At 38.6% G+C, this 20,088-nt stretch overlaps 1 protein-coding gene across 3 annotated transcripts in view; it reads left to right on the forward strand.

Annotated features, from left to right (window-relative positions):
- RAPGEF4 (Rap guanine nucleotide exchange factor 4) overlaps positions 1-20,088 on the forward strand; it is a gene marked incomplete at both ends in the record, with an annotated part of 148,512 nt that overhangs the window by 103,314 nt on the left and 25,110 nt on the right. For all 3 annotated transcript variants that reach the window (XM_084264845.1, XM_084264846.1, XM_084264847.1), the window contains 9 exons: positions 2,139-2,223; positions 5,099-5,159; positions 5,877-5,953; positions 7,062-7,208; positions 8,485-8,600; positions 11,717-11,805; positions 13,701-13,789; positions 18,278-18,415; positions 19,710-19,798. In XM_084264845.1, the coding sequence (XP_084120971.1) occupies positions 2,139-2,223; positions 5,099-5,159; positions 5,877-5,953; positions 7,062-7,208; positions 8,485-8,600; positions 11,717-11,805; positions 13,701-13,789; positions 18,278-18,415; positions 19,710-19,798 (891 nt within the window). The remainder of the gene's footprint in view (positions 1-2,138; positions 2,224-5,098; positions 5,160-5,876; positions 5,954-7,061; positions 7,209-8,484; positions 8,601-11,716; positions 11,806-13,700; positions 13,790-18,277; positions 18,416-19,709; positions 19,799-20,088) is intronic.

The raw sequence follows: 20,088 nt of genomic DNA on the forward strand, positions 1-20,088 counted from the left end.
ATTGTCAGTCCTCCCAATGTGCTAATGCTGGAGGCAAATAGGCACTGAAAAACGAGTGTTCCCTTTTGTCTTCATGGAGATCTGATGTAGTAAGAAATCATCCTTTTATATTTTAATTACATGTAGAAAAATGTTAATTCATTATACTATGTGTTCTGCTTTCCAAGACACGCTGATTTTGCCAGCATGTCACAATATAAAAGTTGTTACTTCCTATGGGAAATATTACTTGTTAAAATCCTTACCTTATGTGTCTTAAATCTTCAGCAAGGTAGCAAGTGCTGGCTTAGCTTTATTAATTAAGCTACTACTGCTCTCCATAAATCACTAGGAGTGGCAGCCTTATAATTTCAAACCAGATTTATAAATAGTAAAGAATATTTTGAGTCACTAGAGGGCATAGTAGTACCAACACAGCTTCTGTTTCTATTAACAGTTTATTCCATTCTCTGTGAAAAAAAAGAATGATTCAATCCAAAGTGTTTGGGGTTTTTTTTCAAAATTGGTCTTTAATCTGGGTAATAATAAATGCAGTCACTGGTAAATGAAGAACAGATTAAAAATATAGCTTGCTTAGCAGAGATGTCAGATGTCCTTACGTTTTCTATGACTTCTCCAGTACTTCCATAATCTAAAAGAAGTGTCCATCAAACTTCTTTTGCAAAAAGATGCAATCAAACTCCAGAGTGATGCAATTGCTGTGTACTGCTTCTACCTCACACATGATTTAGACGGACTGTTCCACCAAGAGGTGATTAGACAGAAAACCTGTAGGGTACTGTGTTCCTTACTATAGAGTTACTGTAGAGTACTGTGATCCTCTAGATGCTACAATTTCCTGTAATATCGACGTTTTAATAGGAAAGCTTCTATCAGAAAGGTTCACTGTGACATTTCTTTTGGGGCTGTCCAAAGATTCAACTGTGCTGTTAATTCTTTTTGACACTACACGTTGCAGACAGCGCAGGGGTTTGGAACTGTGGAGCATGTAAACCTTCTCCTTTGAAACTACTGCCCCTGGACTGGGATTACTGTATCCCATTTCCTCACATCTTAAATTTATCCCCTTGCCCTTCTTATGACTAGGTTGCTCTTCTCTTCTGTTCTTGGCCCAGTGATTTAATTACTTATAATCTGCTTTTCACAAATGTAAAAAATACTGTTTGAAAGGACTTAGTCCTGTAAGAGTAACTTGGAACAATGATTTAAAGGATTCTTTCTGCATGTGTGTGAAGCTCCAATGAGCTGTCTGAAATTATATCACAGGAGAATATGTCCTTTTAGAGAAAAAAAAAGAGAAGACGTATTAGTTTAACTGAAGAGAATCTCACAAACTCCTAGAACTCCTTCTCATGGGTACTATTTATTAGATCTTCCAAAGCATCTCTGACGCACTGCAGTCTTCAGAGTATTTGTGTCCTTTTTTAGCAGTTAGAACATTTTGCAGTGTGTAGACCCCAGAAATGCAATTATTTCAGTCAGGGTGGCAGCTTCATTCCTTGTGCTATAGGAGGATTATTCCTTCATCAGCACCTGCTTTTTGTTAATTGTGGCTTCTGGTACTTTTCAGTGAGAGAAGTTGAAACTACGGAGTGGTTCTTATTTCCCTTCGTGGCTAAACAGAAGCACTCACTATTAACTTTATAGCAGTCATTTACTGTCCTCCAAGATGCGCTGCTGCCTCTTCCAATTTGTTCAGCAGAAATTCATGCGCTTCGTTACCAACTACTACTACTGTCTGTTTGCTGCAACTAATTAGTACTACATGTGAAAAATAGTGAAGACCCTATTAGACACTTGGGAGTCCTTCTGAAAGGAATAGATCTTTATGTACCATTTCTGATTTATCTCACCATTTTACATAGAACACTTGATTTCATCAGGAAAGCTGCCTAATCAGGATCTCTCTAACGTGGTTGCCATGGCTGCTGCACAGTGTCATTCAGATAGTTTCATAGTGCTTCCATTCTTTGTGTGTTTCAGTCCTCCAGCCAGAACCATCGTTCAGTCCCTGTTTGGTGAGGATCTACACTTTGGTGGACAGTAAAGCAGTGTTCTGTGTTGTTCTGTACTTCTCTGAAGCATTTCTTTTGGACATGTATTGCATTTTGCTGTCTTTTTTAATCTTCTCTCCATAGGCCTGGCCAGAGAACTATAGATGACTTAGAAATTATATATGAAGAACTTATTCACATTAAGGCCTTATCTCATCTTTCTACTACAGTAAGTATTTATAAAAACACAGCTCATCACCAAAAGGGAGGTTGAATTTTTACTTTTGGTGCTTTATAAGAATTAGAGTGCCTACAACCCTTTGCATTTATACTTCTCATGCAAAGAAGTTATTCCTGCCAGTGAAAACCACCCAAGCACTAGGCAGATGTATGTCATCTTTTGGGTATCAGGTATAGTTCTCTTCATTTGTTTGTGCACAGCCCCTTCCCCACTCACTTGGCATAGATGCCTCCATCTGGGTCCATGTCTGAGTTTAAATTAAGGTGCATATAATGCCTGACATCCAGGACTTTTGTGCTACTGAGTTTTGCAGAGCAGGTGTCTGATTTCTGAGCTATGAGAAGTCTTAGCTTGAACCAGTTAGGAGGGGGAATTACATGGTGCAGAAAGGTGTGCTGTGCAGTGCTGACTGGTTCGAGCGTGCTCCTGGAGTGAAGGAAACCTCATCAGGCACCTTCTCTCTCAGTGAGCATGAACAGTGCAGATAGCCAAGAACAAACGGAACTGAGAAAATGCCTGGAGGAGAGAGTGCAACTGTTTAAAGTCTCACCATGGTTGACACACTGTTGTGGCAACAAGCTAAATAGCACGTTATGCAGTAGCAGCAAGATGCGGGTGCTTTCAGAAAAAGGAAGCCAGTCAGAAAGTAGATTTATGTTTGACAATAGCTTCTTTGGAAGATATTTTCCATAATTGTCAGCTAACTTGGACAGATGCAGCTAATTATGTAGCTGCATTACAGAAGGATAGGACTCTGCAAACATATAACATCTGAACAATGTTTTTCAAAAAGAATATGCATCCAGAGTTGGTAACTGAACTAAGAGGGAACAGCCAGCCAAAATCCGGAAGCATCTCTGGGATGTAGGAAGAAAGTACTTAATGAAGATTTCTGAAGGGTCCAGAAATGATCCTTTTCAAAACAAACAAAAGAAACTGCCCAAGATAAACAGATACTGAAAGGGTGTGGAGAACACTCTTAATACTACAGACATAACCCAGAACAAAAAAAATCCAAACCACAAAATACTTGGAGCTCAGAAGAAATTCAGACCTGAGGTCAGGATTGACAGCAAGTAGCATATAGAACAAGTGTGGCAAATGAGACAAACTGCAAGGTATACTTGGCATTTTGAAGAATTGCAGCTGATTCCATGTTTCTAGTAAGATTTTGGAAATGTCAGCCTATTATGTGCAGCATGAACTAAAGCTGAGGACAGAAACTATGCCTAGTTTAGGAATTCTTCAAGGAGCAACAGACAGCATTGCTTCTATGAGCCAGAAGATTAATGGTCAGTCAACTTGAAAGCAAATGGAATGCTTATTCGTTTTAAGCAAGGCGTAATTCCTCAAGTAATAAGTTTTCTATATATGCCATGAGCAGCAGGAAGTAAAATGGATAAAAGTCACATGGTGGTGAACTAATCCCTGCTAGAGAAGCCTGTGAAGTTAATATATGAATGAAAAACAATTATATAATAGAGTGTTAAAAACACATCAAGTCCTTGGTTTCATCAAGAGGATTCATTCATGGCAGAGGCAAATGACTGAAACAGCTGAGAAGATATCTGAGGACGTACATGGATAGGAACGCTCTCTACAATGTGCTGAACAGTACTAATGGGTTTGTATTTCTTGTCCCTAAGAAAGTGTCATTGCCTTCAGGCAGAGGTAGTAACAGAGTTTGGTGAGCTAATTGGTGCAGAAATCAAGGGTCTGTGGGTGCATTCACAGGTTAGTGTACTAAAACACCCTGTCCAAACACCTCTATTTATCCCTGAGAAAAGGTTTGGTGAGTGCCTCTAGGACAACAGAGCCTGAATTTGTCTACTTGTCTTGGGAGACACAGCCACTAGACTCATTTGGGTTGTGTCCACAATTTGTGAGTTCCCTCCCAAGTTTTTCTTTGTGGCATAAACATGTTTTCAATTTTGGGAGAATGGTTTGAAAATGCTACTACTAAATGTATGTTGGAGCCAGCTTTTGATCTGTATTTGCCACAGTTAAATTACACGATAGTACCTCTGGGAACATGGATTGTCACTAGCTGAAGTTCTCTGAAAACAAGAATCCCACTGCTTGGAAGTTGGCCTCCAAGTCCTTGGATATTTGTGGTTGTATGAAGAGAGGCATAAAGCACACAGGAAAACTGAGGCTAGTGTGAGGTACTCAGTGATGGCACTGTTTGTGAAAGTAACACTAGCAGTGTTTAGAGTGAGAGAAAGCAGTTGTAGGCAGCGTCTCACTAGAGGCAACCACCCTGTCAGTTGTAAGAGCTAATCACACCAGAGCAATACAAACCCACTGCGGGTGGGCTGATGCCAAGGGCAGTGTCACATTCTCCAGTTCCTGGAGGAGGTAGTGAGCTGGACGTTTTGCCTGGGAAGCTGTCAGGCAGAGAGAGACCTCAGCAGGGCCAGATGGCTGTGCCTCACAGCACATGGCTGTGTCGAACACAGCAGAAGTGGCCAGATTTACATCAGTAAGGGCAGGGGTACTGATTCCTCTGGGAAGAACAGGAGTACCACAGAGCCCCATGGTGTAATTGCAATTGCTAGCTATGTTCCGTAAAGCATCAGCTATTACTGTCTGAAATTTTTCATCATGCTAATGGTGGTTTCATATGTGTGTGTATGAAGAAAGATGCTGGAGACCTGTATCCTAAAGGAGCCCTTGTCTGAACCATTTGGAGCCGGGAAGTGTAGAGGCTCATGTTCTCTAAGGCCAGTCAGAAGGATATAGAACATCAAGTGAAGCAGACCATTGTGTGGCTGTGTGACTCTGAATGAGCGCTGAATGATGCAGAGGGAAGGGAAGAATAAGATACACATAAAAACTGTAATGGTTCTCTCTTTCTTTTAAGGTAAAGCGAGAATTAGCAGGAGTCCTCATTTTTGAGTCACATCCCAAAGCAGGAACGGTCTGTAAGTAATTGGAGTCCTTTCAGATCTTCTTTCTCATCTGTGGCATGAATATTTAAATTCTTAATATTTAAATGGCAAGATCAAAACTTGAATGCACTCTTTCAAACTTGACTCATGCTCTGTATTGAATACTTGGGCTAATGGGTATTGACTTAGCCTGTTGCCAGTTGTAGGGGCAAAATTAATTCTATAACCTTGGTTGGATCTATCAGCTACAATTTGGGCATGTTTTTATCTAGGGTTCTGGTTGGACCAATATGATTTAAAATCTATTTTAATATTATCCCTCTATTAAGAATAACCTTGCTGCACATAATAAAGAATTTAAAGTGTTAGATTGCTCACACCTATTTATACTGAGAAGTTTTTAGCAAATAAATGTCAAAATCATAACCACTAGAGAATTGGATTCAAACACAGTCCTACTGCTAGGATCCAAGTCTGTGTGCTGATTAGTAATTGATAATGTGTTGAAATTGTCGTGAAAAATAAAGGCAACTTTCATATCAGTGTAATAAAATCACTACTGTGTGGGTGTGATTTTTTCCCTAAAATCTCAAGGTGATCAGTTTTAAAATCATAGTAAGCCCTTTTTCACGGTAGACATTAATATGACTTGCAGTAGAGTTACCTTAATTTTTATTGAGTGCAGAATCTGGCCCAATTGTATTTTGAATAACTATATTCTCACCATAAAATCTTTTCTCTCTCTTGTAGTATTTAATCAGGGAGAAGAAGGTACTTCTTGGTACATTATCCTAAAGGGATCAGTAAACGTAGTCATTTATGGCAAGGTATTTTTTTCAGAAGCCGTTTTATATGATTCTTATTATTGAAATTGTAAGAGTAAACTTTGATGGAATACAGTTTAATTTAGAGCAAAATCACTTTGTCTGAGGAAACTAATGTAATTTTATTAAGAAATGATCCAGTGGTTTCACTGATTGTACTTCCAGTTGATTGCTATATAATTTGGGGGTATATTACACACTTTCTGAATATAATTCAGCAGAGTTACATCAGTATTTTAGGACAAAGTCATTTGCTGGAATTTGGTGAATTGCCAGACTTCTGTCTCATGGGTGTTTTTGCCCTGTCCCTTTACCACCATATTCTTTTGCATTTGTAAGACTGATATTTCTCAGGCACATCAGGCATGTCTGACAGAAGTACTGCTTTGCGGCTGGTGGTTCTCAAGTTGGATGAACCCCTCCCAGATTTATGCCAGCTCTTCATTTTAGTTAAGCTATAGACTGAGAAGCATCTCTATTAAATTTCCTGTTTATGAGAGAAATTTTTCAAGGCAAAATATAGGACTTTGATGCACACCAGTCCCTTGAGTCTTTAAAATTCCCTGCTTCCTGACTGCTTTCTCATTCAGTGCCTCAGAACTCTCCATTCTGAACACCAAGCATTTCGCCAAAATCTAGCATAAAGGCTCGGGTGCTAAGTCTTTTCTTAAGTTACCCATATTTAGCTACATTTCCTATATCGCTGGGTGAGCCAGGTCCTCTGTTGCTATAAATTGAAGTAAATGGAGCCCTACTGATGAACACTAGCTGAGGACATGGTGTTGTATGTTATTTCTACAAACTTGATCTTATATTTTAGTGTCTCTACACATAAAAAACAAACAACAACTTTCCGTCTTCAGCAGTGTGAGAAGAGTCCTTCAAGCTGAATGTAATTTCAGAGAACAAGCCAATTCTTTTCTATTCTTGCCTTTCTTTAGTAATAACCAGCTATCAAGTATTGTTTCCTAGTCATTATTTTGGCTGTTGATTTCCTGCCAAATAGATTTGTTTTGGTATTTGATTGTGAAGTCCGGTGTTTGTACAAGGACTTTCAATAGAATCCAGAGTAATGATGGGTTTCTGCATGTAAATGTTTTGCTCTGTGCAGGGAGTGGTATGTACTCTACACGAAGGAGATGATTTTGGCAAGTTAGCACTTGTGAATGATGCTCCCAGAGCAGCATCCATTGTTCTGCGTGAAGACAACTGCCACTTCTTGAGAGTAGACAAGGAGGACTTCAACAGGATCCTCAGGGTAAGAGTGGGAAGGGCCGTCTGGCAGCATGATATCGGAACTAGCAAATTTTTCTAGCATCTGCCCTATTTCTATGGATATACTGATATTTATAAGCTTGTTTGAGGTGTCCCTTATTGCAGAACAGAGGTGTGACCATCTAGAAGATTAGGTAAAGAATATACTATTAATTTTTCCTCTTTCTCTGTTCCTAGCTCAGACATTAAAATGGAAACAAATGGAATCTTTTGTCTGTCACATTTCTGAGGTCTGGAGTTTGCCAGGTGCTCAGGGTTTTTTTATGCTGTCCAGGATTTCTGGATGATCTTCCATCCAAATATTGAATAAAACAATATCACCCATTCTCCAAGATAGGCTAGTGTCAGGTACCTTAAAGTCAATAGATTCAAGGCCGAATCAAGTGGCAAATTAAATAATCTACAGGTAAATACACAGATGTCTATGAGGGAGCTCTAGAAGGACATTCCCAGACTTATTTTACGGTTATTCATGGTAGGTCAAATATGTTCCAAAGCCTAGCTGTAATTCTGTAAATGCAGGCAATCATTCATAGTATAGGAAGTCAAATCCAGTATCATCCTGTATTTGGGTGTATATATGTCCAGTATTGCAGCAATAAAAACAGTGCAGACAGAGCACTATGCTAGAGAAATGACACAAGATTGTCTATGCTATACAAAAGGGAATGAGGATCCCATTGGCAGTAAGTTTGTGTTGGCCATGGGGACTCCCAACTGATTTAGCTCTGGTTGATACTTAAAGAAGATCAAAATCCATAGTCTTACGGATTTTCATCTGTGTTATTTGAATGTTCATTATATTGAATTCTATTTTTTCTACTATAATCTATAAAGCAGATAATGAAATGTTTACTGACAGTTTACTGAGTTAAGACTTACCATTTAAAAGTGTAATTTTCTTTTTTAAAAAAGAGAAAAGTCAGATTATAAATAATAGTGCTCGTATATAAGTGGAGATAGAGTTTACCTTACATATGAAAGGTCAGCAGAGAGACTGTTTTTTTGGCAAACTTTTGTTCCTTTGCTTTCATATGGGTTTTTTGCTGTAGTCCTTCCCACATTTCTCTGCTTTTTCCCCCCAGTGCCAGTGGTTCCCTCTTGATTCTACCTATGAGAAAAGCTGAGAAAAGATAGATAAATACAGGGGTAAAGAACCAGTCCCAGAGCCTTTTGTGTTTGAAACCATACACTCTTTCAGAGTAACTAAACAGCCAAATCAGGAGCAATTACTTTATTAAAAGTAACTTGTCTTGCAGGACGTGGAAGCAAATACAGTAAGGCTCAAAGAACATGACCAGGATGTCTTGGTGTTGGAGAAGATCCCAGCAGGAAACAGAATTTCCAATCAAGGAAATTCACAGCCTCAGCACAAGTACGTTTTCATTCAGTAGTGCAAATGTCAGACGATGATTAACCTTTTCATACGGTATTATTATCCAAACAATAGCATACTCCCCCTTTCTATGGAAGAATGCAGTGCATATAAAGTTTTCCTTTTTTAATCATCAGCTGATCACATGCCCCATACTGGTTAATATATCCATTTCCAGCAGCACACCAGTTCTATGTCTTTACACAATAATTCTCTAAAGATCTTGCTGTAAATACTTATCTCTTGTAATAGCTTCTAAATAGACTACACACGGAGAATGCTGAAGCCCTATTAAGCTGAGCCACCGTGTAAAAGGCACTAGGAAAGTACATTGTTTTATTGTTAAGTACAGATATTTTCATTTTGGATTTTGAGCTCTGGATTCTAACAGGAGTTGGGTAGGGACAATTTCTATACAAAACTAAGATCTCATGCGATGAAAGGCGAACAGCTTATCTTACGGAATAGGTTTGTGCTGTAATAACAACACTCATTACATTTTATTTACTTTCTTACTGAAAGGGAAAAAGTACAATTCTGTTTGGATACTACTGTGATAAGAGTAGAGTGAGGCTATTATCATTCCAAATGTTGGCAAAACCCCTAAAGACTTTCTAAATGAATTATTTGCCATTGCATAATTTTCTTCAGAAACACTCAAACAACTCCAACAAAATAAGCACCAATAAGTTTTGAATCCTTTACCTTGGCCCTTATTTTTTCTCAGTGAAAGAACTAATTCTCTGTAAGATATTTGGGTACAACTTTGGGAATCTGGGATTTTATATACCTATTTTATCTGCATAACTGAATATAAAGATTTTTAAAGATATGTGAAGGGTTGAATAAACCATTTCTTTCATTTTATATACACATTTCACATATTTCAGCAACATCCATTTCCTCTTTCACTCAGTCTGTTAGAAGGAAAAACTATGCTGCCAGATAAAAATGTACAGCAAATTTTTCTTTGTCTAAATGGAGGGACGTTGACTGCAGCCGGTGGATTTGCATCAGCAACTGCAATGCACAGCAACTAAGTCACCAATTTAAATCCATTTTCTCGGGTCTGATTTATTTTTCATGATTTGAAGAGAGAAAGTTTGATTTAAACATATTTGAAACACTGCCTTCCTTGCACCAGCATTATTTGTACTGTTTCATATTTTCTCACTTGGAATATGAGAAAAATAGCTACAGACATTTGTGGTCCCTGATTAAGTTAGGCTATATTTTAGAGCTTACATGCCAGGTATATTTTCAGATAAACTCAGGATTTAATTTTTGTAATTATTTGATGTGTTAGGTCAGCTTTTGGGTACTATCAGTGTGCCAGCAAGGGAGCTTTGCTGATAACAATGACAAACAGCCATAAGCTATAAAAAAAGGAAGCTACCTTGAAAGTTTACTGCCTATTCTTCAGCAGTCAGATTACTTTGTTAATAGTGTGTTAGCAGTGTCTTTTTTATTTAAAAATCTTTGGAAGTGAGTTCACTGGTTCTGAAGATGAAATTTCTTTTGTTTCTTTTAAGTGGCTATATTTGTGCTTGAGGCTTCGACTCCAAATCAAATTTGCTGATGTGGCCTGATGTCCAGAATGTATCACTCAGCCTGTAGTTGAGTGTTCAGTAGTTTTGAAAAACACTGTGCCAAAAAGAGAAGCTTAGCAGGGACCTCTTCTTAAAGGCCTGATGCTTTGCCCTGGTTGGGTTGCTTACATCTCTGTTATCTCTTCAGATGAGCTGGCCTTTGGGCTTTTCTCCCCAAGAAGTTACGTAGTGCTTTCACTAGAGAAATGTTCTGCATCCCAAAGTTCTTCCCTGAGATATCCAGTCAACCAGGAAATTCTTTTTCTTCATCTTAGTCTTGGAGAAAACATTTTGGGAGCAGTTTGGATTCCTCTGCCTCCTCTACTGAGGAGGCACAGCTCCTACATAGCTCCCTGAGCCATGCTTTCAAACAGTGACAGTTTCGCTTCGAAGGATTAGCTCTGAAGTTCTCACTTCCAAGATCTAACTCTTTATGGGTGATCACACTCATGCAGGATGAATTCAGCAGCCCTGCAAGTCACTTCACTGTTCATTTTCACTTTCATATTCAGAGTACAGCAACCTGTGATTTCTCTGCTTCACTCACTTAGATACTTGGTTAGTATCTCTGCGAGAATGTGCACTGGCTTAACAAGTGTTTGTGTTCTTGGGACATCAATACAGTTCTTCCAAAGGGGTTGGCAGGTAAAAGAACTGTGACGGTCAGCGCTCAAAGTGAGGAGGAGCTCCCAGGAGCTCAGCTCCACCACTTATTTCTCAGCAGGAGCAGAGTATCTTCACTTCTCGGGGTTTTTTCTTTCTCTTTTTTTTTTTTTTTTTAAAGTTTCATACTTTATCAGTTGGATTCAAAAAAAAAAAAAAGAAAAAAGATGCAAAGATTGAAAGAATGGAGGGAAAGATAAAAATTCTGATCTGCAAGGAAAGAGAAAAAAAAAAAGATGACAGCAGGACAAGTTTCTCAATATTCTATGATACTCTGTTGATAGTTAAAATGTTGCTGGTGTGTTTTCATGAAGCAGAAAAACCTGGCTGTTGTACTAGTTCTCTCGCCTCCCTAAATTTATTCCAGGAAGTGGTGCAATACTAAGTTTATCCGCTTGAAAACTTACTTCAGTTTTCTGAGGCAGTCCATAAATTTGAAGATACATTGTGCTAGTTCCTTATTTGCCCAGATCTTCTCAGACTGACCCCTGTCAGCAACGCTGAAAGGAATTGTCTCCTTGCTCTGGTGCTGACACATACCCATTCTCTTTTTTTGCTCATAGTAAGTCTTAAGACCCACTAATGACTATGAATTGCTACCCTTAATGAGATGTTTATTCTCGGTGCAGAAGCATCCCTGATCTGCGGCGCTGCTGATTGCGGTGTAACGGTGGTAGTGTTAGACTGCAGTACGTGTGCAGGGTGGGGGCCGTCTGTCAACTCACACTCCCTGGGTAAGGTGGAGTAGTCTTCTCCGAAGCCACACAGGGACTGTCGTCAGAGCAGGTGTTTGGCACTCTCCAGTCCTGGTCTTGATGAGCTGTTTTGCCTATGAGACACTAACTCCTCCTTTCCCTCCCTCAGGTATATTGTGATGTCAGGAACCCCTGAGAAAATTTTAGAGCACTTTCTAGAAACTATGCGCCTTGAAGCAACTCTAAATGAAGCAACAGGTACCTATGTGACAAAGGCGGTGTTGTTATACTTCATTAGATCTTGCTGGGGCAGCACTGCACTGTGGTGCTTTGAAAAGCACCTACTGGTAGTTTTTCCTAGAGTAAGGACTATCCACTGCTCTGAAACAACCCCGAGAAATGCTAGGAAACCCAGTTTAACAGTCCATGCCTCCTAGCCAGTTGTGTTGGATTTGTCCTTCTGGTTCAGAGCAGAACAGCAAAATCTCAAAAGGTGCCAGACCACTCTTGACATTAATTAGGCACAACTATGAGGCCAGGACAGAGCATGCATTGTCACTTGATGATACTCATACTTCTTGTTCTGGGTGTCACTTAAATCCATGAACTAGCTTGATACCTCCAGCCATTGCATTATGCTAGTATAAGTATTCCAAATTTTTCATACCCAATTCACATTTAAAACATCACAATTTAAAGTACTTTGTGATACTTTCCCATGTGCAGGGAAAGAATGACTGTTTCTCCAAACAGAGGAACTCAGCACACTGTGGGCCAAGTCCCAAGAATGCAGGTTGCTGCAGCTACACTCATAGACTGCTTTTTATTAGTGTAAAGAGTATAGAGAATTTACACCTAGGGATAAAGCTATTTTCTGACTATAAGTAAGTCTTTTGATTTTTAAAAAGTCAGGCACAAAACCCTCCTAATTATGATAAAGTAATGCAGATACTTTTATGTCAAGCTACATCATGTAACTTTAGAAAGTTGTTTTTATACTACAGATGTTGAATGAGTTTAAGGTGTTCTTAAATCCAGTTAATCTGTTACTGGCCTTATAGTATCGGAGAAAACTGTGTAGTGGTCCCTAAATGGTGGAAGAATTGAAAGATTACAGAAATCCTTTTACAGTGTGTGTTTTAACCACCTCTAAGAATAAAAATGATCCTTTTCACAGATACCCGTTTATTAGGATTACAAGCAGAATGACAAGTTTACTATTCATTGTATGCAAGGTTTACACATTTTTCTAAAATGAGTTATTTTTTGAAATTTTTAAAACTTTTCCCCAAAACATCCAGTGGTGGGATACAAAATGTCACATCTGAAAAAAAAAAAAAAAAAAAGCAAACCCTGTTTTACCCTGTTTTTATGATATAGAAGCTCAGGGTGCTGGAAAATTGAATTTTTAGTTTATGCATTCCCTTCATTTAAGAACAGTTAAAATGAACTTTGCTCTGAAAATTGAATTAAGAAAAAGTCTCACCTTTCCGGAGGTGAGTTTTGTCAACTGAGATATTTTCATATATGAATTACAGTGGAAACAATGATGTAATATTACACTACACAGTGATCTCAACATATTTTTTTCTGACACCCCTTACTTACAGGGGTTTTAAATGTTGCTCTTATCTCAGAAGTTGCACTGTAGAAATGATACCCAAAGGTACTGTGCTTATTGTTTCTCAGTGATTTCTTTTAAGACTTGCACAGTTTAAAAATAACGTGAAGTTTAATCTCATAAAGTTTAGACCTTCTGCTCATTGCTGGGAAATCAGCAAAGTATTAAATTATCTGCCTTCTCCTGTGTCATATATATGGCATGTGCTGTCTGGTACTGCATTTCCCCAAAGCCAAATGCAGCAGCACGCCTTAGGTGCCCAGGCATGGCAGGCCTGATGATGTTAAGCTCTCTCGGAGGAAAGTATATCCCAATGTTTCACTTCTGCACAGATGGTGGGGTTTCTTTTGCTGTGCCAAATTTCCCTTTGACACAGGTAAATGCCTGCTGACATAAATACAACAAAATGCGTGCAGACAAGAATAAAAGCTTAATATTTCGGCGAGTAAGATATTTTAGCTGGAAGAAAACTCATTCTTGTGATGAGTTTGCAGGACCTTAATCGACTGTTTGCTTTCTTCTCTTTTCACAGATTCTGTTTTAAATGATTTTATTATGATGCACTGTGTTTTTATGCCAAATAGTCAGCTCTGCCCAGCCTTGATGGCACAATATCCTTTTGTAAGGGAAAAGTTACATCCCTCTAACAGCTGTCTGTAGCGCTGATGAGACTGAAGCTTCTCTCTCTCAAGAACTACATGCCTACTTCACATTTCCTGGAGGCTGTGCCTTGTTGGGTAGGTTCTCAGTGTCTGACTAATGGCTGTCCATAGCTCAACAGCTCTGATGTGGATAGTGTATACCCATGAGCAGATACGGCTCCGGAGCAAGAAAAGTTTATCTTTTCTGTGCTGATTACTATTCTGAGGGAAATAAATGTACTGTGCCTCCACCAGATAAGTGAAATTGCATTAAAGTTTGGATTACCCTTCCTGTATCCTTTCTGTCTGTCTCGGGTTTTGCTATAACACCTAGATTTTAGTGAAGATCGTTATTTTATGGTGATTTCAGTCCCCTTTCCTGTAGATTACAAGCTGCAAACTGCCTCAAGCAAAAGGTGCCTAAACTAGAAGAACAGTAAGTAAGTAGTTCCTGGGTGATGTCATAATAGTTATGAATAATAAAAAGAAATCTATAATAATAGTATATAGCAAATGTTAACAAACTGGAAGAAACTTCAGTTGCATGGGAATACCTAGAAGATGAAAGCTTACAGGGGTTAGCATTGAGAGCTGGAGCCAGTTCTCTTGCTGTCTTGCATGTTTTACAGAAGGAACCTGTGAAATGTCTGTCAGTCAGTTACTGGCAGGTCATTTAGTTTGGGGAGCTGTTGGGCACTGAGAGTTTTCCTTGTGCACAGTGACTTGAAGCTGTCAAGTGACTGGGAGCATTAAATAAACATATAATGTTTTCTGGTTTATAGAATTCTGACACGGGTATAATAACTTAAATTCCCTATTTATTTTTTTAGAATCAGATTGGTGTGAAAGTGTGCTTTCCTTGAAGCTCAGCGGGGCGAGTGACATCTGGGAAAGCTAACACCCTGAAACCACAAAATAGAGCATCATGTCCTTGTCTGGCAAGCTTGAGAATCCATTTGTGTTACTCCTAGCAAGGACAGTAATTGTTTTGAAAACCTTTGGACCCATAAAACTGGTCTGCAGAAAATTGTTCATACACCTGAAACAAACACATTTTCCAAAATCACATAGTTTTGGATATCAAAAGTATTATGAAATGCTGTTGCTGACAGCTTTGAGAAGGGAAGAAAGGACAGCACTTTTTATGCTGGTTTTTTGTTTCTGTTTTTTTTCTGATTTATTTAGCTCATATTATTCAATCAGTCCATTTGAGACTCAATCTTGTCTGTCCTCAGTTATAATAGTATACTTTGGATATCCAATAACTGGGAAAGTCTGACTCGTAAGCAAAATGTACCTCCTTGTTTATAAGGGAAAAGCTTTTCTGAAGACCAAAGTGGTAGTGTCGCTTATGTATATGTATTCACTTGTGATGAAATCTGCTCTGGAGAGGAGGCTAAGACCATGGCCTTAAGTGGGTCATGGCAAGCATGCTAATTCTTTTCAGAGAGGAGGAGGAGGGCTGGAAGTAACTGGTATCCCACTGCTTTAGTGTCAGCTTTTCCTAGAGCTGGATTATTATTTATTTGGTCCATTCTGAATATGGAAAATCAAACTGTGCTCTGCTGATTGTACCATTGAAATTTATTGTTAGAATTGAAAGGTTGCTAACAAAGCTCATCTTTTTCAGTAAAATCGCTCTGCTAAAATGTTTGCTGGGGCTGTGAGACTAAGGAGAGATTAGTTATGCTCAGTGAGGAAATTAGAACAAAAATAAAAGGAAGAAAGGTGATTCAGTCAGAGACACTGTTTTTGCTCCAGGTCCCAATCAATACAAGTCTATTTTCCTACACCCACTTAGGATACTATTTTAGCTGCCAGTATGCAAGTAGGAGTAGAGCTAGACCACTGTAGTGCTTTCAAGGGTACAGGGTATAAATTATTTGGGTTTTAACTTCTTTTACAGCAGTGTTTTGTCACATGTAAATTCTGTAATCCTGAAAGGAATGGACAGGTGCACCATTTTGGCTAAGTAACATTATTGCTTGCTGCGGACTCAGTGCTCATACAGCGCTGTCTCTTGGCACACCACTCTTCTTTAGTCATTAAAGTATACAGATCCTGCAATATTTAAAAAAATTCCATTTTTTTTTTTTTTTATATAAGGAAGCAAAAGGCATGGGCTTTTGTCCTGGATCAGGACATTAGTCCTGGGTGTTGGACCAAGGCCCCTGTTTCCTTCTCTTACAGAAATGGAAATGGACAAATTCTCAGAGCTGCAGCTTGTCAGAGAGAGACAGGACAAAGCCCAAAAGAAAACTTGAAATAGAGTAGCACCCCCAGAAATGCACTTGGGATAGTGCAAGTGTGTGTGCATGTGTGCAGGTGTGCATCTGTAAAGGCCCACTGATGGCGAAGCATACACTCCTCTTTTCCTCTCTGTCAATGAATGTTCTGTGAACCTCTTTTACCATCACAACAGCAAAATAATTTGTGTTCTACTGCAGTAATGGGTGCTGATTTTTCACAGCTTCTGATATGGTTAAGTGTTCCCATGCAGGAAAGAACAGCGTTCAGAATTGCTTCCAATTCCCAACATATGCTAGACACAATTAGAATTTTTTATATATATATATATACACACACACTGAACTCTAACCATGTTGGTGTTGATAAATATTTTACAATTATCTGACACTTATTGCAAGTATACATGATGTTTTACTTCTGATTGCAGTCTGCAGTGAAGCTGCATCCTGTAGGTCCTGTGAAAATGGAAGAACGCTTAATTGACTTTCCCTATGATAATGTTAATAAAAGAGCAATTAATATAAATGGGCAGGGAAAATACAGTGCCTGTGGTGAGTCAGTTAATAAGAAAGTAAAAATATATGAAATAATTACAGTGTTTGAAAGGTAAAAATGGCATGAGAAAAATGACTCAGTAGAATATTAAACTTGCTCCCTGAGACATCAGAGCACATAGCTTACAATATATTATTTACTTCTTATGACTCTCTGACTTATTTATTCCCATAAATGTACTGACATGTTTAGTTCTCTAGTCATTTTAAACCTTTCCAAATTAAATTAAAATGCAGATCTCTAAAAGTTTGTCAGTCAAATGAGTGCCCCAGTAACCTTGGTAGCACGTCAAATCTCTGCAAGGGTTTTGGGCAGGAGAATCATTTGGAGAGTTAATAGATACTTTTCCCCCTTATGTTTCATTACTATGAAGTATCTTAGCATTTGTTAGAGAAATGCTTCTAAAGGAGAAGCGTAAAATAAGTATCATAGAATCACAGAATGGTTTATGTACGAAGGAACCTCGAAGATCATCTAGTCCCAACCCCCAAATATCTTAGATAATTTCGATTTCTAATTGATATTTTTAAATCTTTCATTACAGCAGATGAAATGGCACCTTGAAGGGATGCCAGGCTTTGCAGTGAGTGATAGAATGTCAGTATTTTAACAGTAATCATTGCTGTATAATTGTGAATAGCAATGACAATCCTGAATCAGACTTCTGGTATCCGGGAAGAAAAGTAACTGCATGCATTCTGTGCTTCCTTCACATTTAGCCATTGGTTATTGGGAAACAGTTTCAATAGATATTGCTAACCTCTGTTCTGTGAGAAGTAGGCACACAAGTTGTCATATTTTGTTTCTGCCAGGATTCTTCGTTTTTGCATAGTTAAAGGCTGAAATTATCTCAGTTTATTGCCCATCATGCCTTTATTTTTTCTTGGTTTTTTCCTTTTTAATAAATGTTATAGTTGGCCTTTTTGTTATTTGCATATTTTCGTAATGTTGACACATCAAGAAAAAAACCCAATTTGGTATTTCCCCCCTTTTAACATTGTTTATCTCAATAAATATCACAAAGTACTATATCCCAAATACACTTTGATAGAGTGGAAACTTCTGATTTCCCCATATGTGAAATGAGGCTACTACAGAATTACTGTTTTGCTCCAAGTCTCTATAGTCAATCTAGACTGTAAATTTCCAGGTCCCCCTTCCATAATGGGACTGAGGTTCACTTTGGGTTACAGTAACTTCTAAAAATAAAAGGAATAACAGTAGTGGTTCGTTCCAGTAATCTTCCCCACAAATGTAAATCTGGACTTGTTAATAAACACAAAGTGATGTTTTTCATTTTCTTCGACTGTCTCTAGAGAAGAACAAGGAGAAATACCCTTCTTCAGTCTCTATGGTTAATCCTCTTCTCTATTGTTCATGTATCATTTCTGTTCTGCTCCCCTACAGCAACCATCTCTGTGGTGGGACTGTGATCATTCCTGTCCTCTTCAGAGAATTCACTGTCTTTTTAGTATGAACATGAAAGGTTCGCAAGTCTTCATGCTTTAGTGGCCGTCAGAAATCAAAAGTGTATATCGGAAAGTTATGTTTGAACACCCTGAAAATGGTTCGTTGAAAGTCAGTTGTTTGTCAATTCATACTGGTTTTGATATTTTCAATCACTGAGCATTTTCCTTGACACCGTGGCACCTACCATGCCCAGCCTTCCCAGGGTACAGAGCAGGAGAAAATGGATTATGCCCTCAACAATAAAAGACGAGTCATTCGACTGGTTCTGCAGTGGGCTGCTTTATATGGAGATTTACTACAAGAAGATGAAGCAGCAATGGCCTTTTTGGAGGTATAAAGGAATCATTGTATCGTTGTACTGAAAAGCACCTACCAGGGAAGATAAGGTGAAAGCCTGTTCCCAATCTGTGGAATTCTGTTACGAGCTAAAGAGAAGTGGGTCACCTCAAAGTGCAAACTCAGTAACTGTTTTCTGGGCTTTAGCTGCAGACAGTATATGCACCTCAGCAGTGCCTGAACCAAAGTCAACCTCTGGACCTCTGCAAATACTGCTTTAGAGCAATTTGCTTTTCTTAGTAATTTCTTGCAAACAGTTCAGAGGCTCTGAACGGGTTGAACTGGGGTGCTGCTTATGCCTGCCTGAGGTGTGACAGGAAGGAACTGGAGGGTTCTCACTCTACAAAACGAGAAATCCTTTCCATTTGAATGAAAGCTGTACTGCAGCTATTGGAACTTCAGATCTTTGTCATCTGAACACTTCTAATCCCTTAAAATAATTTAATTCTTCAGACATTGGTTTTAAGGTCTTTGTGTTAGGTGCCATATCCTTTTATTTCTACAGTAAGATGTATGGCCATTGCCATGTTAAATTGTAATTGCCATTTTTATTGTTGTTGTTATTAGCATTATCATTATTATTATATATTTGGTTTATGGATCACAATCCCATAGTTTACTGGCTGAATGGGACTTCTTGCCCCAAAGAGCTTAAAACCGAATCCAAGATAAGAGCAGAGGGGGCCTTAAGTTTGAATAGGTATAGAGCAAACCCACATGGGAAAGCTGCTCATTACAGACAAGCTTTGCAGACAGACATAATGTCTTTTATTAGTCCAGATGTTAACAATTACTAGTTGCAGATATGTAGATCAGTTGGCTCGGTTTTGTGTGGGTGTGGCAGGAAGAGGTTTGAGTAGATTTTAAGGGAAGGTGGTATCGTAGCAGAGAGGAGTAGCTGCAAGTAAACAACTTGGTTGCAAATGAACCACCATGGACCACAACAGCAGTGAGTAAAAAAAACCCCTATCATGCCAGATTATTTGTGAATTTTATAGTCTTTATCCTTGATAACCTGAAGATGTAGGTCTTGCACAAGAAGTTAGTGGTTTCACAGTGAGCTGAGGAGCCGCATCAGGCTTCCCTTCTGCATGTCTAACTCTTGCTTTAAATCAGCTGGAGATAAACAAGTAGAAGTAATCGAGGGCTGGGCCCAGCATGTGTTCCTCTATGCAGATTATCATGCTTTACCATCATTAAACTATCAGATGTCATCTCATAATACTCTATCCTGAGTACTGCTCATTTACTCTTATAGTTATTTAAAGGCTATTCTGTATCATTTACAGGAATTTTATGTATCTGTATCAGATGATACCAGAATGATTGCAGCACTGAAGGAGCAACTTCCAGAGCTAGAAAAAATAGTAAAGCAAGTGTAAGCACAGTTTTTGCTTCTTTCTTCCCCTGCCCTTCTTCTCAGTAAATAGATGAAGATTTGTTGCTTTCATCTATTAAAGACCTATTCTGTGAATGGCACTCGGTCTTATCAGACTGAATGTTTGCATGCAAGATGTTTTGGATCTGGCCTTCTCTATCTGTGACCACATCATTCTTACAAACACCAAACTCTCACTGAAAGATTGACAGAAGGAATAAGAAATTATGTACACACCACTGAAACTGAACAGGATGCTTATTTCATGCTTACATGGACCTTGTATAGTA

This window comes from Gallinula chloropus (genome assembly GCF_964237585.1).
Source record: "Gallinula chloropus genome assembly, chromosome: 5".
NCBI lineage: Eukaryota > Metazoa > Chordata > Aves > Gruiformes > Rallidae > Gallinula > Gallinula chloropus.